At 36.7% G+C, this 11,646-nt stretch overlaps 2 protein-coding genes across 2 annotated transcripts; both read right to left on the reverse strand.

The window, feature by feature from the left end:
- Nucleotides 1–1,687: 1,687 nt before the first annotated feature.
- On the reverse strand, nucleotides 1,688–6,013 carry LOC122580965 (putative disease resistance RPP13-like protein 1). Its single transcript, XM_043753111.1, has one exon. It carries the CDS (start codon nucleotides 5,830–5,832, stop codon nucleotides 1,861–1,863), a length of 3,972 nt encoding a protein of 1,323 aa, XP_043609046.1. The 5' UTR covers nucleotides 5,833–6,013; the 3' UTR covers nucleotides 1,688–1,860.
- Nucleotides 6,014–7,681: 1,668 nt separating this feature from the next.
- On the reverse strand, nucleotides 7,682–10,549 carry LOC122580968 (DNA-3-methyladenine glycosylase). Its single transcript, XM_043753116.1, has 6 exons — nucleotides 10,198–10,549; nucleotides 9,660–9,731; nucleotides 8,996–9,119; nucleotides 8,580–8,650; nucleotides 8,092–8,149; nucleotides 7,682–8,003 (listed from the first exon to the last, which is right to left on the reverse strand). The coding sequence occupies exons 1-6, from the start codon at nucleotides 10,504–10,506 to the stop codon at nucleotides 7,840–7,842; spliced, it is 798 nt and encodes a 265-aa protein (XP_043609051.1). The 5' UTR covers nucleotides 10,507–10,549; the 3' UTR covers nucleotides 7,682–7,839.
- Between the last annotated feature and the right edge of the window lie 1,097 nt (nucleotides 10,550–11,646).

Below are 11,646 nucleotides of genomic sequence, written 5' to 3' on the forward strand. Positions count from 1 at the left end.
AACAATTATTTTAAACAAATACGTATAAGATCATGACAAATTAAATTTTATTGCATTGTCAGGTGTCGGGTTTGCACGGCTTTGGCCGGGTTTTGACCCCTGCTCATGCCTAACACTGCTGTCATCCGTCACGACACCACTGTTGTCACCCATCACCAATGTTGCATTGCACTCACTTGAAATATATTTACTTTTAATTTAAAATTACAAATTTAAAACCTCATTTTATGAAGCCTTTCTTTCTTTCTATATATTTCGATCGAAAATCCCACACAACAATACTTATCCGCACTTGATATAAAGATTTTTAGATGTGAGCGCTTTCTTAAATTCTTTCCTTTTTCCTGGTTTCAAGTCTATCACCATTTTAATTTCATTAGCTACATAAAATATTTAAATTGAAAATAATAAAAACATGACATAATTAAAAAGTGTATATATATAACATTAAAAAGTTAACATTTTAACCAAGTTTGACTTTAATTTCAAGGGCTCGGATTGTTTTGTGTATTATTTTAAATGGCGTAGATCAAAACTTGAATTTATTTTTTTCTCTTTGTAGCATGGGCCATATGTATATTCTAGATTATACCCGGTCGATAACCAGGTTACCAAATAAACTTACAAAATAAACTTATACAATACATGTATCACTCACTACAAAAATTTACGTCATATAGTATATGAAAATACATATCTTATATGAAATCCGTCATAATGTTGAGATAACAAACCTTCTACTTTTTTTGGTATAACATATATGGAGTCGGCTTGATATATATTAAGATTTTCAATATAGACCTTACTAAATAAGGTTGTGAAATCTCGACTCGGTAACCGACAAGTTGATATTTTAGGGTTAGGGGGTCGGGTTCACTTTTTGGGTTAATAGCTCAACCCACCTACCTAAAATATTTTAAATTTAAATAAAAAATTTTAATAGGTGGATCTACAAACTTATTTGATCAGACAATCCATAACCCATTTTACTTAAAACTAATCCGCCAACCACCAATCATGTCACCTAAAATCAACCCACCAAACCATTTAATCCGCCCGCTAACCTGATTATTTTTTTTTTGTTTGTGGTTAAGTTTAGGTTGACGGATTGACAGGTTTGGGTTGAGATTTTCAAATCAATTTTTGATATTAAGCCATAACCACGTCGATGATATAGTTATTAAGGATTTTTCTAATTGAGAATTTTAATACTTATGTGTTAACTCTTTGCTCAAAATAAAGCTTATCTTAATTGTGACACCTTACGATATTTTTAATTTTATATTTATTTTTTAAGTCACATATTATGTTGAAAATAAAATAAAATATTGTATATATGAGTATCAATTTATATACAACATGGATTTCCATGTTCCCCTTGCATGCATAAGCTTGAAAGTTTTACTTTTAAAAGTAAAATTGTATTAAATTAATGGAAAAAAAATATTCACATCCGTAGTTTGTAGCAATGGATTGGAATCTGTAAAGCGTTTTGGAAGTTTAGTTAAATAGCACAAAGTAATTATCATAATTATATAAGTAGTCAAACATTAAAAAGTTGTCATATATAAAATAGTGAATTTTGACTTTTAATTTAGATGGTTAAGATTTATTTCTTGATCCATTTCAATGGCTAAGATCATCGTACAACTATATTTTTTTCTCTTAGTTGTGGTAGCCATTAATATATATAATGGAGTGTTATTATTAGGTATTTTGAATTGAATTTTCCAAATGAAAATAAAACCTTGATGGGCCACCACCCACCTCCACTCAAAAATCAATAACCGATCACCTACAATCATCCATTCCAACTCCGCTCTTCATTCATTCATTATAATGACTCCGTATTATTTTTTTTTATCGGCCGATAGAATGATCAGGGATTTGGGAGATGATGGGCCAATACTTTCCTTTTCTTCTTCTTCTTCTTCCATCACTAATACACTTTTTTCTCAGTTCCTGGGAAACGTCACTCACATACAAACGTGAAAGAGAAGGGAGGAGTGTCTCTGGCAGATCTCTTAGCTTCCGGCAGTTATCGATAGAAAGCTCTTCAAGGGAGGTGAGGTGTTGCATTCCTTTTGAAACTGTTTCCAGTTCCTCAAAATTGCCCAAGGATAGAGAAGTTAGAGATGATGGAAGTAAGAAAGAACATGATGATGATGTGGAAGTAGTAGTATTGCTATCTTGTTCATTTGCAAATGAAACCACTCCCCCTGAATTCTCACCACTCAACGCTAGATGCACCAGTGAGTTTGGGAAATTCTGCATCCGGCCCCACTCTGACATCGCCTTTTTTAATCCTCCTATTTCTAACTCCCTTAAATTAGGGGGCCACAAACCACCAGGAAACGAGGCGTCCATGCTTGGACAACCCATTACCGACATCTCTTCCAATGATTCGAGACTTGGCAACTCCTCATGCGGAAATGACTTCATATTCTTGCAATTAACGATCCGAAGAGATCTCAGGCACAGACGGGGAAGAAAACCATAACCTTTCTTTGGAATGGATTCTATGTTTTCACATCCATCAATACTCAATTCTGTAAGATGAGCTAAGCATCCTCCTTCTGGTAACAACCTCAGATTTGGATTTCTATGTAAAACAAGCGATGTAAGTGATGACAAAAAGCTGCTCCCAAGCCAATTCACCTCCACAGTCTTACATCCCCAAATTCCAAGACAGTTAAAAGTGGATGATGGCAAGTCCACTTCTGGGAAAGTCAATGATGTCACTGAATCACACCCCCATATCTCCAGCCTCTCCATACTGCTATCTGAACCACAATGGTAGCTCTCCAATCTCTCACAATTTTCAAGACTTACATTTCTAAGAGATTTCATGCGAATCCCCAAATTCTCCTTTTTCTCTCCCAATCTCACCAAGTTCTTACACCCAACTACTTCCAACTCCTGTAAACTCACAAGAATCTTGCATGCCTCCTCTCCTGATTCCCACAGGTATGTGAGTTCGTCACACCCTGAAATCCTTAGATATTCAAGTGACCTAAGATGCTCTAAAACGTCCCTATCTAGCAGAGTAGTAACTCCGTTAACTTCCCTCACTGTCAATCTGGTAATTGTTGAAGACACACCTATCATGCTTCTTAACGCCACTGCTGAACATCTTTCTACATGTACAACCCGAAGTGAATGTATTGGCTCAATTGTCAATACACCCAGTTTCGGACAGTTTATGATACAAGTTTCACTAAGACAAGGAAACGGTGCATCAGTTCCATTTTTGCCACCACCATTAATAGTTGACCATTCTTCCCAACTCGCCATTTCCTTAAAAAACAAAACCTCAAGTGATGGAAATGCATTAACATTTGCAGTTCCAAGTAACTCTGAACCCACCCTCTTCAGCCCATTCATGCTTTCAACAAACAGCTTTTGAAGTGACGGTAGATGTCCAAGTGTTGGTAACATTGTACAACTTCTACCGCCACGTAACGTAATCTGAGTTAAGCAATCATATGTGGGATCCCCAAGCCAACTAGGAAACTTTGTTCCCATGTAGTTATTTATCTTGATGTTGGTCAACTTCTCAAAAGGCCTTAGTCCCTCAATCACTTCAGACTCAATCATTTCATTCCGAGAATCATCAAAGACATTACCCCAATCCATCTCCAAATGACGAAGGCCCTTCTTTTGCTGCAAGTTGGCTTCCTTTGCGTTGATTGAATTTTTCACTTTATGCAGTCCTTTAATGGTAAGCCGACCTTGAAGATGTTGTAGGTCCTTAAGATGGGATATTTTGAACCCATTAGCATCTCCGATAACAACTTTGGATAGAGTTTGTAGACCAGTCAATCCACCAATCCCCATGGGCAAATCTTTCAAACTTGGAGTATCAGTGATGTCAAGATGTCGCAGGTTTATCAGTTTTGTAAGACTGTTTGGCAACCTATACAACCATTGACAACCAGAAAGCAGCAAGCTCTGTAGATTGTACAAGTTACCCACTTCTTGAGGTACATATGCGATGTCAGTTTTAGAAAAATTGAGATATCGCAAATGTTGGAGACTGCCAATTGACTGTGGTACCATTGTGATTCTGTAATTAACTAGGCTTAGCACCCTTAGAAACTGGACTTGAGGAAGTATTTCTGTAAGGACCTTGCTTGATAGGTAGAAACTTTGCCATGTATCCATCCTTACTGACACTGGTAAGAATGTTCTCAAGCGTTGAGCCCTATGTAGTGCCTTGAATGTTTTGTATAATCCATAACGCTGACGAACAAAAGAAAAGTGGCGGGAATTCTCCAAAACTGCCTTTCCGTCGTCAACCCTCATTTCATCACCTAACGTATAAAAAAACTCTCCAGCAACATTCATTGCCAAGTCGCTAATAAGGTCATGCATTGTGTATAGTGATTTATCACTAGTGGAATGCTGGAAAAATGACCTTGACTCTAGCTCTCTAAAACATTGATGGCCAAACTTCTCCATTGACATGTTGCCATTTGACTTATGCAAGAACCCTTCTGCCATCCAAAGTAGGACTAGTTCATCCATGTAAAACATGTAATCTTTGGGGAATAAGCAGCAATAAGCAAACATTTGCTTCAAATGCGGAGGGAGATCATAGTAGCTGAGCCTTAGGGCTGGAAGAATATTACTACCTTCATTCGGTAAGTTCCATATCTCACTATTCAACAACTCCTCCCATTCTTCATCAAGTGTTTTTGTTCTTAACACCCTTCCAAGTGTTATCAAAGCCAAAGGTAATCGGCCACATTTCATCATGATACCTTCTCCATACAATTTAAGCGTCGGATGTGAATCAAAGTTTTGTTTGCCCAATGCATGTTGAGCAAACAAAGATAGAGCTTCTACGCTTGGCAAAACTTCCAAAGGATAAGCTTGAATGGAGTCCCTCACCGGTGCAGCTGTGGTCTTACGTGTTGTTACAATAACTTTACTTCCAGGTGCCGCCACGAAAAAAGGACGTCGCAAGAGTTCCCACTCATTATAGTTTTCACTCCAAACATCATCTAGTACAATTAGGAACCTTTTCTTTGAGAGTTTTTCTGTGAGAGCTACTTGCAGCTGATTTAAAGTTTCAAATTTTTTGTCATCCCCACCCACATCTTTGAAAATAGCCTTGCAAATTTTAAATACATCGAACTCATCAGAAATACAATACCATGACATAAGTTCAAAGTGATCCTTTACTTTTTGATCATTGTACAAAACTTGTGCAAGCGTGGTTTTGCCTACCCCACCCATACCAACTATTGACACGACGCTGAAGTTTTGACTACATGGTTCATTGCCCAACAGCTTCCCGATCAATGCCTCCTTATCGCCTTCCCTACCCACAATCTTAGATACATCAACCAGTGAAGTTTCTTCTAGTCGTTTACTTGATCTATTTGACCTTCCAACATTATCAATCAAACCCAACATATTTTTCTCCTCAACAAGAGCATGCAATTTGGATGTAATATCATCTAGCTTAAAACCCATCTTACGACCATATTTAAAAGCATGAATTTTGGTTGGAATGATTTTCAATACCTTACTAGTGCAGGTACTGGCTTCATTCATCTGGCGTTGTGCAGCTTCAGTGCTCAAGTCATCGAGTACATCATCAATGTCATAGGCCAAATGATGGAGTTTGTTAAGCCACAATTGAACAGATGTCTGACTTAAGTGCTTGTGGCCTGCATCAACAAGAACAGCTTGGATTTGGAACAAGTTGTCGTTCCATTTGTTGAGTTCAGAATAGATACCTGCTGATCGAGCAAGCCTGATCAAGTCAGCAGATGCCAGCTTCTCAAACAACACAGTAACAAAGGCACCAAGAACTACTTCCATCGAAAAGGGAAAAAGATTGTTTGATTGTTATGGGTTTTGATTTGAGAGAATATTATTGGAATTTTGCAGATGGAAATTTGGGTGGATGGAGAGGAAATTGACGAAGCAAAGTTAATTCATTAAATTTGTGTGGATGTAATAAGGAGGAGACTTAGACTTACGAGTTGTGACTATAACGGATAATACTTCATGTTCATAAATGACTTTAAATATCCAAAATTATATAAATCCTTCTTTACTTTAAAACTAATTGCATATATAGTCCTTTACTTTTCACAGTAACAAATGTACCTAGAATTAGTTCAGCAATGGCAGATTTTGTGGATGGCTGTAGGGGTCTAAAGGGCGGCGCCCTGGCTGGGGCAATTCATTAGCATGCGCAGCATGGTGAGCCTCTATTTGATGAGTTTATGAAATCGTTGCTTTGTCGAGTTTGTTCACCTTTTTTAGAGATGGCGAGGAGTTGGGTTCTGGAAGGTGAGCTTGAAGATATATTTTTGGAGTTTTTTGCTTCGGATCAGTTTGTAAAAGCAAAATCTCATTGGAGAGAACTAGAGAAGGTTAGGCTTCATTTTGCAATGCCAGAATCCCATTAAGGTTATAGGTTTTAGACTTCATTAAGGTTACAATACTGGAGACAGGACATGGGATGTGTTTTTTTTGTATGATGATGCCAGAATCCCATTAAATAGTGTATTTGCAGAATCTATAATGGCAAAGTATCTAAGATTATTTAATTTTTTTGGGACTGTAGCTCAAGCCATTTGTGCAGCGTTGCAGGATGAGTTGTCGGAATATTATAAGTTGTTGGCGGTTCTTCATTTGCAGGCGATGAATCCGATTCCTCTGGTTTCGGAAAATGTTAGTTCAGGAAATTATCTTTCTTTAAGGAGGCTCTTGGTGTGGTTTTCAGAGCCGATGGTGAAGATGAGGTTAATGGCTGTTCTTGTGGATAGTTGCAGAGGTCTAAAGAGTGGTGCCCTGGCTGGGGCCATCCATATGCATGCGCAGCATGGTGATCCTCTTCTTCATGACTTTATAAAAGGGTTGCTTCGTCGAGTTTGTTCGCCTTTGTTTGAGATGGTGAGGAGTTGGGTTTTGGAAGGGGAGCTTGAAGATATATTCTCGGAGTTTTTTGTTCTGGGTCAGTCTGTGAAAGCAGAATCTCTTTGGCTGTTCTAGTCGTTTACTTGATCTATTTGACCTTCCAACATTATCAATCAAACCCAACATATTTTTCTCCTCAACAAGAGCATGCAATTTGAATGTAATATCATCTAGCTTAGAACGCATCTTACGGCTATATTTAAAAGCATGAATTTTGGTTGGAATGATTTTCAATACCTTACTAGTGCTGGTACTACTGTCATCATTCATCTGGCGCCGTGCGGCTTCAGTGGTCAAGTCATCAAGTACATCGTCAATGTCATATGCCAAATGTTGGAGTTTGTTAAGCCATAATTGAACAGATGTCTGACTTAAGTGCTTGTGGCCTGCATCAACAAGGACAGCTTGGATCTGCAACAATTTATCGTTCCATTTGTGGAGTTCAGTATAAATACCTGCAGATCGAGCAAGCCTCCTCAAGTCACTAGAGGACAGCTTCTCAAACAACACAGTGATGAATGCACCAAGAAACAGTTCAGCAATAGCCATCTTAAATTAAAAGGGAAAAAGATTGTTTGATTGTTATGAGTTGCATTTGTCTACATATGTTCTTGTCATCACAAACTCTTAATTGGTTCGAAACAGAGATAATCATTGTGGCTCAGTAGTTCAGATTAACGCCCTATTCAGATGCAGCATAATATCGATCCAGGAGCCACGAATTCAAGGTAATTGCATAATGTAGTAAAAGCTAAATTCCATTAGTTTACTTCAACCTTTTTCAGTATGTACACTGCATTGTGGTTCAACACCCACACAAAAAACACCATATGCAACAATTAGATTGTCAACCCCAAAAAAAAAAAACTCCTTCCATCAGTCATGTCCATGATTTGCAAATTAAGGTGCCTTGAGGGTGTTTTTAGGAGCACTTATCCAAGGGCTACCTGAAACTGCAAACCTCCATAAGGCACTAACATGTTCAGGCAAAGCATAATCTATGCCAACGCGTGGACCCACTACTATATCTTTCACTTCTGGCCCATCCAATAGCTCCAAGCCACCTATAAGACCAGAGTCCAATTAAACACTTGTTAAATTTCATCAAGAAATGAAAACAGAAAGAAAACAAGATGTATGATCAGTCATTACCAGGACTAAACAGAGCATGGTTAGACCAGTCTTTTGAAATCCCTAGTGCTTGGCCCACCTAAGTGATGTTATCCAATGTAAATATTACTTTTCAAAACATAACACGTACTGTAGAAGTGGAAAAAGATGGGTAGGCAGGGCAGCATGCCAGCATGAGTCGGTTGAAACAGGTTATCTATAAAATGGTTGAGACATGCCTCGTTGAGTTAATCCACATGTCTGCAATACTTTAATCTCCATTCTTTTTAAATACTTGATTAAAAAAGTAATGTGAATCTTATACGAGTAATAAAAATGATGAAAGAGTTTAAATAATATATGGGCAACTTTTAACCCATCTCACCATTTGATCTGTTTTCCTGATTTCCTCATATCTTAACTTTTCAATTTGACACATTCAAGATAAAACACAACTCAAATTAATCTATCTATCAGTGAATGTATTAAATCAACTTCTATAAGAGCTGTGAAAGGCAATGGAGACTGACCTTCCCAGGCCCGGTAAGAAGAACGGGCTTATCGGTATCCAAACCTCGACGCTGTTTGATAGTTTCCAGCCCTGTTAATTCATATCAATCAGACGGCAGCGTACATCACAGAAAACAAAGAAAGAGGCCTTAATCAATTTGTAACATAGGGTACAGATAGTAGATGTTCTCCAATATCTCACATAAATGTAAGAAATCCAATTTTGTTTCCAAAGTTAAAGATTAGTTTGTTGGGCTAAAAAGTCAGAGTCTGTCTTGATCTTTTCTTCCTTTCTAGCTAGATTTTAAACAATACATTTTACTCTACGTGGTTCAGTAAATTTTTTGACTATTACTCAAGGACCAAAGAAACATGTGATTGTTCAGTAAACAAGCAATTTTTATTCAACGTTGCTAAAATAAAAATAGATCATTACCTGTGACAGGAGCACAAGAACGGATCAACACTGCCGACCCAATTCCTTCTTTGTCAGCTACAACATTTAGCATGTTATGCATGCCGTAGCAAAGATATACATAAGCATGTCCACCTGGTCCAAACTTACAATATTCCAAACAAAAAAAAAAAAAAAAAAATTGTATGTAAAAAGAACTTCCAATTCACATAAAACACCTCATAATAAACCTTGTTCCAAATCTTATACACATGGAGTACCACTTTTAGTGAAAAGAATGATCCCTGTAAGGCTACTTTCAATCCCAGTTTTAACAAATATTAGCATGTACAACATTAAAGTATAAACTTAAGGTATAAAATGTTTTATCAGGTTCTTAAGTCTATGAGCCGCAAATGCAACATTGAGAAAAATGATGTGGTGCTACTAGGGAAATTATATGACTAGCTTGGCTTATAGACTCTCGTGATTTCCCAAGCTTACTTACTAACTCATCAACATCCATGTAAGTACTCTCTTCTGGGACTTTATGATAATAACACAGATATGCCCATTCAACATTTTAAAAACAAACTTTATATACATCATATATTTGCAATGTGGCGTCATGTCATCACCCAGGAGCAGAAAACTTATAAGAACAAGCAAAAATAAAGAGCAGAAATAGTGTTTCATATAATCTTACAAGAGGAGCAGTTCTTGATGTAACTCCAACTCGGCCATGACAAGCTGAATCATTAGACCTATATGCTTCTACCTGTAATTTTACCAATCAGTACTCTAGTTGATCCATGCAATTACATCAAACATAGATTAGAGTGTATGTGATTTAACCAATTAGGCAATTAGTACTTCAATAGAACTGTTTATCAAAAACTTCACATGTGTTTTAAGATACATACAAGTTTACACCAAAAACCTATTTGTGCGTATCGATGGATAACCGACCCATTTGTCCGTATCAAAGTTTTAGCTTTTGCAGTTTGATGTATGATGTATCTGACCTCTTATGACAAACAAACTAGGCACCTCTTATGTATACTGCAGCCATGTAAAAAAAATACTATGGTTTACCTAACGAAATGTGTCACACATAAAAATATAAAATCACAACGAACTGGAAATTCGATACATACTAAGTGTCTAAGTCCAACTTTAAACTATGATACATACACATACAATAATATGAAGAAAAAAAAAGGTAAATTGAACACTTTTTTTACCTCAGTAATTTGGAGAACAACATCATCTCTCCTAAGATACTTGCCAAGCAATCTTGGAGCAAGATCAAGTGCATCAATTTGGTAATAATCAAGATCCAATCTTTTCGGGTTTTTCTCCAACAAAAATGAATCTTTTGAACAAATATCCAACTGGGTCTGTGATTTTTGCTTGATTGTTATAGTGTTTGCTTTTCTTTTTGACTTTTGCTTTAAATTTGTTTTGACTTTAGTGATTTGAGATTTTGGGTCATGATTGTTTATGGTTTTTAGGGGTTTAATAACTCGATTGAAACGTTTTGTGATTTTCATTTTGGGAACAGATTTGGATGGAAAAGAAAAGAGGATTTGAGATTCCAAGGGTTTTCGCGGGTGTTTGACAAGGGACATAATATTCTTATCAAAAAGAGTAAACGGCCTAAATCGTCCTTGTGGTTTACCCTAATAATCAAGTTTCATCCTTAACTATTTGAAATAATATTGACAGTCCTTTTAAGAAGGATAAGGATCACATCCAGTCCTTTACACAAACAAACGTTTGCTCAAATCCGTTAACTCCCTTGTGTGCACAACACATGAGAGTATTTGTGTCTTTTTACACTCTAAAGACCAAATTTGATATTCTATCAACTTTATCAACGAATTCTTTATCCAGAATCAATTCATCAAATCAAACTCCATATACTTTTCCTAACAAATACATATATATAACTATAACTATGTATATATAAACTAATAAGAATTCAATACCAAATCATAATTATATCTATATCTATTTGATTTTAGAAAGAAAGGAAATAAGCACTAGAACACATACGTTCATATTTATATCTACATTTATATATATCGAAAAATATATACAAGGAAAGGAGTGGAAGACGGCGAGGAATAAAAGGGAACAGTGGGATACGTCGGCGGGAAAGAAAGCAGTCGTTGTGACAGGTGTTACGGTGGTGAGCAAGAAAGAACCAGCTACCAGGATCCGGCAACCACGACCAAGATCCGACCACCACCCTCACCACCAATATCCGGCCACCAGTATCACCACCGATATCCGGCCACTGTAACATCCCAAATATTTTTCTAATATTATTAACTTAGTCGTAAGTCAAATGACGCTTTCCGGTAGGATCGTTGCGTGTCTCAACTATAGTCGTTTAGTTGTCGTCAAATTGACATATTTTGATAAATGGATTTTTCATGTAGATGCTACTATGTCGTAGATGTGATGCGTAATGTATCATATATATGCGGCTTAAAAAAATGTGTTTGTTTTAGTAACTGTATATTTTAGTTGACAACTTGTTAAATACCCGTATGTGATATATTATGTATGTGTTAAGTTGGAAGATCAATTATTTTGCTAAGTTGGGTGTATATGTGATTAGATGAAACTAAGAGGGACTTAACATAAAATTAGAAAAGCCACCAATAAGGATCAGGGTTTAGTAA

This window comes from Erigeron canadensis, chromosome 9 (assembly GCF_010389155.1).
Source record: "Erigeron canadensis isolate Cc75 chromosome 9, C_canadensis_v1, whole genome shotgun sequence".
In the NCBI taxonomy this organism is placed as follows: Eukaryota; Viridiplantae; Streptophyta; class Magnoliopsida; order Asterales; family Asteraceae; genus Erigeron; species Erigeron canadensis.

Coding starts and splice junctions, on each gene's coding strand:
- LOC122580968 (XM_043753116.1), bottom strand. CDS start 10,506: ATGAAAATCACAAAACGTTTCAATCGAGTTATTAAACCCCTAAAAACC. Junction 8,651..8,995: donor TTCTTGTGCTCCTGTCACAG/GTAATGATCTAT, acceptor ATGAATTAACAG/GGCTGGAAACTATCAAACAG. Junction 8,004..8,091: donor CCATGCTCTGTTTAGTCCTG/GTAATGACTGAT, acceptor CTGGTCTTATAG/GTGGCTTGGAGCTATTGGAT.
- LOC122580965 (XM_043753111.1), bottom strand. CDS start 5,832: ATGGAAGTAGTTCTTGGTGCCTTTGTTACTGTGTTGTTTGAGAAGCTG.